Source organism: Typopeltis vanoorti, chromosome 20 (assembly GCF_054136105.1).
Source record: "Typopeltis vanoorti isolate ZY-2024b chromosome 20, IOZ_Tvanoo_1.0, whole genome shotgun sequence".
In the NCBI taxonomy this organism is placed as follows: Eukaryota; Metazoa; Arthropoda; class Arachnida; order Uropygi; family Thelyphonidae; genus Typopeltis; species Typopeltis vanoorti.
Window position 1 is genome coordinate 60,524,141 of NC_143568.1, and position 12,877 is coordinate 60,537,017.

Consider the following 12,877-nt stretch of genomic DNA (forward strand, 5'->3'; position numbering starts at 1 on the left):
AAAATATTTTTAATGTTTGGCTCATTAGACTAATAAGGCAATATTCACAGATATTAAAGGGATGATAATGTTTCCCTGGTTCTCTTCACATCTGAGCATGCCTGGAATTGCTTTGTAGAGCAAATTGTAGCTCATCCATTGATCTCAGGTCCAGTTGATATGAGCCCTGGCCCATTTTCATCAACCTGTATGCAGACTACTGGTTGACAAGCATACAGGTGACCTTCCTGAGTCCTTCTGTGCACACTGGAAGCGGATACCAATGTTTCTGTAGCCAAAGCAAGGTTGAATTTTATCTGATTCAGGTTAACACTTCTGTTTTGGTGAGAAGATAATTGGAGATATCAGTCACCCACTGCAGTTTTAGCCCTGGCTTTCCCTCACTATATTTCTGGGATGCTGTTTATGATTGTTGTAATTAGTTACACAGTCTGAACCATAGAACAATGACTCAATGCAACAATCTGGCTACCTCTACCTGAATTTGGCTGGCATCTAGTCTTATGATGGTTCACTACCTGAATTCATCAGTTAAATGGTGCTTGTAGCCACATCCAAAAATTTTTTTTTATCATAAAATGTCTTGTTTTTGCTCCAGACAAAATGAAAAAGACTCCAAAACACATGCTTTTATGCCATAGCTCATTTGCATATACTGCTCTGATAGTGCCTTTCGTTTGTATACGATAAGCAGACTCAGTCACATTTTACATAATGTACCTGACTTTTTATATGCCCCCCCCCCCAAAAAAAAAGAGTTATATCTGTTTTTCTATTTGTTCTGTAATTTGTGGAAACCATTATAGATATAATACTTTCATATTTTCAATATATAGAAAATTGGACAATTTTCTATATATTGAAATTCTTCAAAATAAAATCTTCACTTATACCTTTCCTTGAATGTATTAATGACAGAGCACTCATAACAGATTCTGATAACTCATTCCACTCTCCAAATGAAAAATGCAATCCTCACTCCCTTGGTTATAAAGAGGAATGATAACTTTCTTCTCTCTTGTGTGTATATTCTTCACTAACCAAGTAATCCTATTAGCTAATTTGGTTGCTTTTGCAATATGTCATCTAAAAAATTCCTTATCCACTAGCACCCCAGATTTCCTAGCCTCAATTTTCTAGTACTGTTCCCTCAGTGTGGTACACAGCTTGTAATCATTTCATTCCAAAATGCATAACTTTGCACTTTAAACATTAAACTGATAACCCACTGGTTTTTGCCATACTGTTAGTCTGTTTGAATTATTCTGCAAGTTTCCTCCATCACCTTGATTTTGCATCAACAGCATACAACTGAACATTCACTTCATATCATTTATGTACAAATTAAACAGCACTGGTTCAAATACAAGCACTGTGTATACCACTCTTTGTGTAACATGTCATCATATAACCATTCCCTTTATCCAACTCACCTGTCACTATTATAAAAAGTTAATAAAGTATGAGCTACTCTTCACAAGCTATGCTCACCTCCAAAGAACATCATTTTCTTATCCACCCATTCCAGGATCATGTCTTTGACCAACTTCACATGCTATTTCTACCTTTATTACCATTCTGGAGATAGAAAATGGTCTGTAATTTTCTACTGCAATTTTAGAGCTGAACTAGACTTAAATTAAATGGTAAAGTCAGAGTCGATGCCAATTTCTTTGCATATTTACATAATACGTGAACTGATCCCATCTAATTCCACAGCCATATTTGCACAAAGATTCTGGAATACTCCAAATATACTTCCACTTCATCAACCTCTATTTTCATTTCAGTTCTATTACATTTGTCAGTATAGTATTTTCACTTGGATGACCCTTGCAAAATGTCACTCAGTGACTGAACTGCATCTGTCACCTCACTACCATCACCACTTATTAAGATCATTCCATAGTCATTTTTCCTTGTACTTTCCACATTTTAAAAGAACTCTTTGGGATTTGCTTTGGCCTGGTCAGCTAATTTGTTCTCATAATTTGATTTTATCTACCTTACCCTGTTTGTCCTCGAGCCTCGTAACTACTCATGCACTTGCTGATCACCTTTCTCCTTATATCTTCCACGACATTTTTTTTTGCTACAGTAATAACACTACTCATTCATCAAATTCCTACCTGATTGATCTTCCCTGGGTATGCAGCCTGATAATTGCTTCTTGCAGATTGTTATGCTACGGCACCACTTCAGGCTGCCTCCTAAACTTCTCATAATCACTAGTCCTGTTGTTCCACATATACCCTTTCTTAAACAAAATTCCATATATTTGGCAACCAACCTCCCAAGTCAAGACTATATGATCACTTCTTCCAATTGGAGGCACTATGTCCACTTTGGTTATGAATCGATCATATAACAAGATTTGGCATTCTGAATCCCTGATTCTCTTCTATCACTGCTGTTTCTAATAATTGTAGAAAGTTCCAAGTTTTAATGAAAGCTAAAAACTTCAAGTCATTACCTATTAGTAGATGAATAAATTCCATTTCCTTCCCTTTGTGTGATCTTTCCTCCAACCAATCTATATCCTCACAGTTGAAGTCCTCCATAATAATTATGGGGTAAAACATGATGATGCATATTTTCCACGTCACTTCTGGCATGCACCCACTATAGCAGTAACAGACAGTTATAGACAGTTATGACAGTCCTATCAACAAGATAATAATGAAGTATGGTTATTGTTCTCTTAAAAAACATTTCTGTAGGATTTCGGTTCTGTATGTCTAAGGTAATGTACTATGGAAAAAAAATGTTCTTAAGTTCAAAAAAGAACAAGCCTGATCTGTTGTCCCATGCAAGAGTTTGCCAAGTGTTTTTATCATATGTCTATCTGTACCTTGATCAATCAGATAGATCACCATATAGCTGTTTAGAAGAACAAGACTATATTAGATACTAATTCTTACACATCCAGTCTGTGTAGTTACTTCCATTCAGAGTTCGTTGGAACAGAAATATTGCTTCCATTACCTGTTAGAAAAACTGTATAAAGGGACCTATGAAGTCCTGTTCTACAGATAGAATTTAAAAGAAATGATTGTTTTAAACTATCCCAAGTTTGGGAAGTTATCCTACTTTAATAATCTTAAAAATGCTTAATAATTTCATTGTTATTTTCTTTGAATTCAAATAGTTACAGATCACATTCCTCCTCTTAATTTAACATCATATTGTAATTGTTGTTTATTATTTTAACGGTATAATAGAACACAGAAACTAAGTAAATAATTAATTTATTAACTAGATGCTGATATTTCGCTGGTATTATAACCAGCATCTTCAGAGCACAAAAACACTGTTTGTCACAATACGCGAGACTAAAACAACATGGTGTACTTCAACAAAACTGTAGTAGCAACACAAAGACTAGAGTCCTGATTTTGGCACCCTCTATCTGAAAAAAAAAAAAAAAAAAACGCTATCATATATTACTAGAGTCCTAGAAAAGTGCTAGTTTTTTCTTAACATGACTGTCTCCCAGATCTTCGGCAAGTTAATACAGCCATATTTGTTGATATTTGGAGTGTGTTTTAGGGCTTCTGTCGCCTCTAAGAACAATCTCTCTGATTTATATGGGTTTCTGTGTAGTACTTTTGTGTTTTTCCAGTTGATCCTGTGTGCAGGGGTATCCAGAGCATGGTCTGCTAGGCCCGACTTCCCATAATGATATTTCCGGACGTATCGTTTATGTTCGCTGATGCGGATATTCACAGTTCTTCCTGTTTGACCGTAGTAGGCTTGATTGCATGAGCAGGGTACTTGGTAGACTCCTGGATGTGATAAAGGAGGAATGCTGTCCTTGGGTGAGCGGATGAGGGTGGCTAATTTGCTACATGGTCTGAATGTAGTGCGTAGTTTATGTTTATTGAGAATTCTTGAGATCTTTTCGGATGTGCCTTTAATGTAAGGGATGGTGACTGTTTTGTTGTAGTTCTCTGTGGTGGATGGTGGGAGGGGTTTCTTAGGAGTGTTTAGTATTTTGTTTATTTTTTGTGGATTGTAGCCGTTGGCCAAGAAGGTTTGGCATAAGTGAGTCAGTTCAGCAGTAAGAGCCTTGTCATTTGAACAGATTGCTCTCGCTCTATGGGTTAGCGTTTTTAATATGCCATATTGTTGAGAAGGATGATGGTGTGATTGTTTGTGTAAGTATCTGCCTGTATGTGTGGGTTTTCTGAAAACTGAAAATGATAAAACCATCTGGGAGACGTGTGATGAGTGTATCCAGGAAGGGCAGACAGTTGTTGGCTTCCAGTTCCATAGTAAAGTGGATTTTTGGATATTGGCTATTTAAATGTGCTAAGAATGTTTTCAATGTCTCAGGGCCATGTGGCCAAATAGCAAGCACATCATCAACATAGCATAGCCAAAGTGTTGGTTTGAGAGTGGCTGTATTGATTGCTTGTTTTTCCAGGTGTTCTATGTAAAAGTTGGCTAGGGGGGGAGAAAGGGGGGAGCCCATGGCTGTCCCATCAATTTGTTTGTATATTTTCCCTTTCCATGTGAAATATCCTGCATGTATTGTGAATTTGAATAGTTCAAATATATCAGGGGGGAAGTGTGACTTCAGTAGATTGAGGGTTTCTATTAGTGGTACATTTGTGAATAGTGAAGTGATGTCAAAGCTTACTATTAAGTCTGAGCTTTTTAGGGTGAGGTGTTGTAAGATGCTTTTTAGGTGTGCTGAATTTTTGATAAAGGAGGGAGAATTGTTAGTGAGAGTGGCTAGTAGCTTCGCTAAATGTCTAGCTAGTTTGTATGTGGGACTATTTATACTGTCCACAATTGGGCGTAGGGGTGTGCCAGGTTTGTGAATTTTTGGTGATCCATAGATCCTAGGTGTTTTAACATGGAAGGGTTTGAGTTTGTTAACTGTGTCTTTGGGCCAGGAAGTGACTTTTTTTAATAATTTTCATGCCTTATTCTTTTGTGTGTTGGTAGGATTGCGATCTATAATTTTGTATGTTGACTGATCTTGTAATAGTGTGTGCATTTTGTTTTCATATTCAGTTGTGTCCATCACCACGGTTGCATTTCCTTTGTCTGCTTTTGTTATGGTAATCTGGCTGTTGTTGTGTAGCTCTTTTATAGCAATGAATTCCTTATGTGGGATATTATTTTTTGGAGGCTTGGACTTGATTAGGATGTTGGTGAGGTGTGGACAGTATAAATAGTCCCACATACAAACTAGCTAGACATTTAGCGAAGCTACTAGCCACTCTCACTAACAATTCTTCCATTCTGTACTTCAAAAAGCTAGTTTGTATGTGGGACTATTTATACTGTCCACACCTCACCAACATCCTAAGTCATGTTAAGAAAAAACTAGCACTTTTCTAGGACTCTAGTAATATATGATAGCGTTTTTTTTTTTTTTTTTTTTCAGATAGAGGGCGCCAAAATCAGGACTCTAGTCTTTGTGTTGCTACTACAGTTTTGTTGAAGTACACCAAAATAATAAACAACAATTACAATATGATGTTAAATTAAGAGGAGGAATGTGATCTGTAACTATTTGAATTCAAAGAAAATAACAATGAAATTATTAAGCATTTTTAAGATTATTAAAGTAGGATAACTTCCCAAACTTGGGATAGTTTAAAACAATCATTTCTTTTAAATTCTATCTGTAGAACAGGACTTCATAGGTCCCTTTATACAGTTTTTCTAACAGGTAATGGAAGCAATATTTCTGTTCCAACGAACTCTGAATGGAAGTAACTACACAGACTGGATGTGTAAGAATTAGTATCTAATATAGTCTTGTTCTTCTAAACAGCTATATGGTGATCTATCTGATTGATCAAGGTACAGATAGACATATGATAAAAACACTTGGCAAACTCTTGCATGGGACAACAGATCAGGCTTGTTCTTTTTTGAACTTAAGAACATTTTTTTTCCAAAGTACATTACCTTAGACATACAGAACCGAAATCCTACAGAAATGTTTTTTAAGAGAACAATAACCATACTTCATTATTATCTTGTTGATAGGACTGTCATAACTGTCTATAACTGTCTGTTACTGCTATAGTGGGTGCATGCCAGAAGTGACGTGGAAAATATGCATCATCATGTTTTACCCCATAATTATTATGGAGGACTTCAACTGTGAGGATATAGATTGGTTGGAGGAAAGATCACACAAAGGGAAGGAAATGGAATTTATTCATCTACTAATAGGTAATGACTTGAAGTTTTTAGCTTTCATTAAAACTTGGAACTTTCTACAATTATTAGAAACAGCAGTGATAGAAGAGAATCAGGGATTCAGAATGCCAAATCTTGTTATATGATCGATTCATAACCAAAGTGGACATAGTGCCTCCAATTGGAAGAAGTGATCATATAGTCTTGACTTGGGAGGTTGGTTGCCAAATATATGGAATTTTGTTTAAGAAAGGGTATATGTGGAACAACAGGACTAGTGATTATGAGAAGTTTAGGAGGCAGCCTGAAGTGGTGCCGTAGCATAACAATCTGCAAGAAGCAATTATCAGGCTGCATACCCAGGGAAGATCAATCAGGTAGGAATTTGATGAATGAGTAGTGTTATTACTGTAGCAAAAAAAAATGTCGTGGAAGATATAAGGAGAAAGGTGATCAGCAAGTGCATGAGTAGTTACGAGGCTCGAGGACAAACAGGGTAAGGTAGATAAAATCAAATTATGAGAACAAATTAGCTGACCAGGCCAAAGCAAATCCCAAAGAGTTCTTTTAAAATGTGGAAAGTACAAGGAAAAATGACTATGGAATGATCTTAATAAGTGGTGATGGTAGTGAGGTGACAGATGCAGTTCAGTCACTGAGTGACATTTTGCAAGGGTCATCCAAGTGAAAATACTATACTGACAAATGTAATAGAACTGAAATGAAAATAGAGGTTGATGAAGTGGAAGTATATTTGGAGTATTCCAGAATCTTTGTGCAAATATGGCTGTGGAATTAGATGGGATCAGTTCACGTATTATGTAAATATGCAAAGAAATTGGCATCGACTCTGACTTTACCATTTAATTTAAGTCTAGTTCAGCTCTAAAATTGCAGTAGAAAATTACAGACCATTTTCTATCTCCAGAATGGTAATAAAGGTAGAAATAGCATGTGAAGTTGGTCAAAGACATGATCCTGGAATGGGTGGATAAGAAAATGATGTTCTTTGGAGGTGAGCATAGCTTGTGAAGAGTAGCTCATACTTTATTAACTTTTTATAATAGTGACAGGTGAGTTGGATAAAGGGAATGGTTATATGATGACATGTTACACAAAGAGTGGTATACACAGTGCTTGTATTTGAACCAGTGCTGTTTAATTTGTACATAAATGATATGAAGTGAATGTTCAGTTGTATGCTGTTGATGCAAAATCAAGGTGATGGAGGAAACTTGCAGAATAATTCAAACAGACTAACAGTATGGCAAAAACCAGTGGGTTATCAGTTTAATGTTTAAAGTGCAAAGTTATGCATTTTGGAATGAAATGATTACAAGCTGTGTACCACACTGAGGGAACAGTACTAGAAAATTGAGGCTAGGAAATCTGGGGTGCTAGTGGATAAGGAATTTTTTAGATGACATATTGCAAAAGCAACCAAATTAGCTAATAGGATTACTTGGTTAGTGAAGAATATACACACAAGAGAGAAGAAAGTTATCATTCCTCTTTATAACCAAGGGAGTGAGGATTGCATTTTTCATTTGGAGAGTGGAATGAGTTATCAGAATCTGTTATGAGTGCTCTGTCATTAATACATTCAAGGAAAGGTATAAGTGAAGATTTTATTTTGAAGAATTTCAATATATAGAAAATTGTCCAATTTTCTATATATTGAAAATATGAAAGTATTATATCTATAATGGTTTCCACAAATTACAGAACAAATAGAAAAACAGATATAACTCTTTTTTTTGGGGGGGGGGCATATAAAAAGTCAGGTACATTATGTAAAATGTGACTGAGTCTGGTTATCGTATACAAACGAAAGGCACTATCAGAGCAGTATATGCAAATGAGCTATGGCATAAAAGCATGTGTTTTGGAGTCTTTTTCATTTTGTCTGGAGCAAAAACAAGACATTTTATGATAAAAAAAAATTTTTGGATGTGGCTACAAGCACCATTTAACTGATGAATTCAGGTAGTGAACCATCATAAGACTAGATGCCAGCCAAATTCAGGTAGAGGTAGCCAGATTGTTGCATTGAGTCATTGTTCTATGGTTCAGACTGTGTAACTAATTACAACAATCATAAACAGCATCCCAGAAATATAGTGAGGGAAAGCCAGGGCTAAAACTGCAGTGGGTGACTGATATCTCCAATTATCTTCTCGCCAAAACAGAAGTGTTAACCTGAATCAGATAAAATTCAACCTTGCTTTGGCTACAGAAACATTGGTATCCGCTTCCAGTGTGCACAGAAGTACTCAGGAAGGTCACCTGTATGCTTGTCAACCAGTAGTCTGCATACAGGTTGATGAAAATGGGCCAGGGCTCATATCAACTGGACCTGAGATCAATGGATGAGCTACAATTTGCTCTACAAAGCAATTCCAGGCATGCTCAGATGTGAAGAGAACCAGGGAAACATTATCATCCCTTTAATATCTGTGAATATTGCCTTATTAGTCTAATGAGCCAAACATTAAAAATATTTTTTAAAGTAAATGAGAATCGTATTTATAGAAAAAGTGAAGAAACTCTAAGTGAAACGCAATTCGGCTTTCGGAATGATTTTGGTACTAAAGAGGCCTTTTCTGTGCCCAAATATTGATACAAAAATGCACAGAAAAACAGAAATCTGTCTTTATGTGTTTCATAGATTTTGAAAAAGCATTCAACAAAGTCAGACACACAAGTCCTTCAACAAATAGGGCTAGACGAACAAGACATAAGACTAATAAGAAATCTGTATTGGAATCAGTCAGCTACCATTCAATTAGACAACATTACCACCAGTGATATTAACATCAAAAGAGGAGTGAGACAAGGATGCATGCTCCACCACCTTGTTCAACATATACGCAGAGGTAATCTTTAAAAAGGCACTGGAAGAATGTCCAGTGCCTTTTTAAAGTACAGAATGGAATTTTTTTTTTTTTTTTCAGATAGAGGGTGCCAAAATCAGGACTCTAGTCTTTGTGTTGCTATTACAGTTTTGTTGAAGTACACCATGTTGTTTTAGTCTCGCGTATTGTGACAAACAGTGTTTTTGTGCTCTGAAGATGCTGGTTATAATACCAGCGAAATATCAGCATCTAGTTAATAAATTAATTATTTACTTAGTTTCTGTGTTCTATTATACCGTTAAAATAATAAACAACATCATATTGTAATATGTACTATTATTACTAATTGTTATTCTATTTTGTTTTCTCTTAATTGCACTGAAAGTGGTCTTGAGAGAAGCCAAAAATTTTGCTGTCATTAAATAATTTATTTTCATTTATTTTGTAAGTATTCACTTACAAAATAAATAAAATAAATTACACTTACTGTATAATTATTTATAGTTATGTCCACTATTTATGTATTTATATGTCAACATATTCCATTATTATATGCAGGAGCAGTTAAATGACTCATCAAGCCAGACAGACATTGCAATTACATGCAATTATCGGTGATGTTATGAGCTAAACAGATATTATTTATTTCTTTGGCATATGTTGTGTGAATGCCATAGCCCAGTTGAATGCTGTTGCTGACTAAAAAGCTCTTCATGCTTACAGTTTATCCATTTTGTAGCAGTTACTTCCAGGAGCATGAGGATGACTTTACCATACTTCACTGGCCTGCTCAGTGTCCATATCACAGTCCAAATTACCATTTGTAGAATGAGCTGTTATGACAGTGATCTGCTGCAATTCATTCTGAAGCAGCTATGAGATAGAGTCAATTTAGCATGGACCAGCATTCCTGGAACACTTTTCAGTAACTTGTAGGATCCATGTCCCAATGAGAATTGAGAATGATCTAGGCTAAAGAGGTCTCTTCTTACTATTATAAGTAAATGTACAGTACTTAAGAAACCTCATCTATATTGTATAATACAATGAATTTTGCTTACATTGAACAAGTTATTTTTATATGTAAAAAATTAACAATTTAATGCCACAAATTCTCTATACAGGGAGAAGATTGCAATATTTCAACACGTTATTGGGGTGATATAGTTTCCAGCCCATATCTTGCATATGGAATTGAATGTGAAGAGAAAGAGCTCTTGAAAAAATCTTCTGGAAAGTATATAAAGGTAACAGTCTTTATCATTGAATATTAACAAAAACATATCATGCCTTTCATAACTTAAAACATCAAACATTTTATTTATTACTAAATCACTTAAGGAACTGAAAAATGTAGATACGAATATAAATTAAATTACACTTTAATAAATATTTCCGATATTTCGGCAATGTCACATTGCCATCTTCAAAAGGAACTTACAAAAAAAGGCACGTACATGTAGGCAATACAACACAGTAACTGAGAATGAAGAGATGAAGCTATTGTTCTCCTAAAAGTCCTGATGGTGCCCTCTAGTGGGCTAAGTAGGTGTTCTTGGCCATTGGGCTGAAGGTCTGCTGATGTAAGCCTCCCAAATTTGGGGTAGTCACATACAACCAAATTTGTTGAGGTTTGGAGAGATTCTTAGGGCTGAGGCTGATTCCATAAATAGTCTTTCAAATTTGTAGATTTCTTCCACTGTATTCTGTGGCATGTATCCAGAGGATGGTCTGCATGACCAGAATGGCTGTACTTGTGAAAACAGATGTAGTCCTTGTGTTCAGAAATTCTGATATTCGCTGTCCTGCCTGTTTGGCCAAAGTAAGATAGTTTACAACTGCAAGGGACCTGGTATACACCAGGTAGGTCTAGGGGAAGTGGATAGTCTTTAGTGGAGCAGATAAGGGATGCCAATTTTCTGTAAGGCCTGCAACAGGAGGTTAGGTCATGTTTTTTTAAGATTTTGGTAATTTTTTCCGAGATGCCTCGGACGTAGGGAATGGTGATGGATTTAGAGTAATCCTTGTTGTGGAGGGGGGGGGCTGTGGCTTGTAGGTTTTAATATTTTTTGGATTTTTTTTTGGGGGGGGGGGGTAGCCATTGGCTGAGAAAGTGTTGAGGATGTGATTTAGTTCAGTGTTTAGGGCCATGTCAGAACAGATTAGTTTAGCCCTGTTGTATAGTGTTTTCACCACTTCATATTGTTGTGTGTGGGGGGGGGGAATTGTTGGTGAATGTATCTGCCTGTATGGGTGGGTTTTCTATAAACTGAGAAAACCAAGGTTCCATCAGGCTGGCAGGTGACTAGTGTGTCTAGGAAAGGGAGGCTGTTGTTTTCCTTTTTCCAGGGGTAAACTTGATTCTGGGGTGTTGGTTGTTTAAGTGTGTTAAGAAGGAGAGGAGTGTTTCAGAGCCATGTGGCCAAATAGCAAACACATCATCAACGTAGCTAAGCCATATGGTTGATTTTTGTGGGGCAGAGGCTAAGGCTTTTTCTTCAAAGGTCTCCATAAAGAAATTGGCCAAGGGTAGGGAGAGTGGTGAACCCAGAGGGGACAGCCATGGGTTCACCACTCTCTCCACCCTTGGCCAATTTCTTCATGGAGACCTTTGAAGAAAAAGCCTTAGCCTCTGCCCCACAAAAACCAACCATATGGCTTAGCTACGTTGATGATGTGTTTGCTATTTGGCCACATGGCTCTGAAACACTCCTCTCCTTCTTAACACACTTAAACAACCAACACCCCAGAATCAAGTTTACCCGGAAAAAGAGGAAAACAACAGCCTCCCTTTCCTAGACACACTAGTCACCCGCCAGCCTGATGGAACCTTGGTTTTCTCAGTTTATAGAAAACCCACCCATACAGGCAGATACATTCACCAACAATTCCCCCCACCACACACACACAACAATATAGAGTGGTGAAAACACTATACAACAGGGCAAAACTAATCTGTTCTAACGACATGGCCCTAAACACTGAACTAAATCACATCCTCAACACTTTTTCAGCCAATGACTACCCCCCAAAAAATCCAAAAAATATTAAAGCCTACAAGCCACAGCCCCCCCCCCCACCTCCACAACAAGGATTACTCTAAATCCATCACCATTCCCTACATCCGAGGAACCTCGGAAAAAATTACCAAAATCTTAAAAAAACATGACCTGACCTCCTGTTACAGGCCTTATAGAAAATTGGCATCCCTTATCCACTCCACTAAAGACCAATCACCTCCCCTAGACCTACCTGGTGTATACCAGGTCCCTTGCAGTTGCAAACTGTCTTATTTTGGCCAAACAGGCAGGACAGCGAATATCAGAATTTCTGAACACAAGGACTACATCCGTTTTCACAAGTACAGCCATTCTGGTATTTGCTATTTGTATTTACTACAGTAATACACCATAGCAAATACAAATTCGAAAGACTATTTATGAAATCAGCCTCAGCCCTAAGAAATTCTCCAAACCTCAACAAATTTGGTTGTATGCGACTGCCCCAAATTTGGGAGGCTTACATCAGCAGCCTTTCAGCACAACGGCCAAGAACACCTACTTAGCCTGCTGGAGGACACCATCAGGACTTTTAGGAGAACAATTGCTTCATCTCTTCATTCTCAGTTACCGTGTTGTATTGCCTACATGCACATGCCTTTTTTTGTAAGTTCCTTTTGAAGATGGCAATGTGACATTGCCGAAAGATTGGAAATATTTATTAAAGTGTAATTTAATTTATATTTGTATCTATGTTGTTAAATTCCTTAATTGATTTAGTAATGCATAACTAACGTATAAGCCTGTCTACGAGAACAAACATTTTTTTTTGTAGGAACTTTTCATGGATTAAAGCAG

The 12,877-nt window shown here is 36.8% G+C and overlaps 1 protein-coding gene across 2 annotated transcripts in view; it reads left to right on the plus strand.

Moving 5' to 3' along the window:
• Positions 1 to 12,877, plus strand: part of Dnaaf3 (Dynein axonemal assembly factor 3) — a 223,732-nt gene that overhangs the window by 175,842 nt on the left and 35,013 nt on the right. For both annotated transcript variants that reach the window (XM_090410152.1, XM_090410151.1), the window contains exon 11: positions 10,145 to 10,267. In XM_090410152.1, the coding sequence (XP_090266278.1) occupies positions 10,145 to 10,267 (123 nt within the window). The remainder of the gene's footprint in view (positions 1 to 10,144; positions 10,268 to 12,877) is intronic.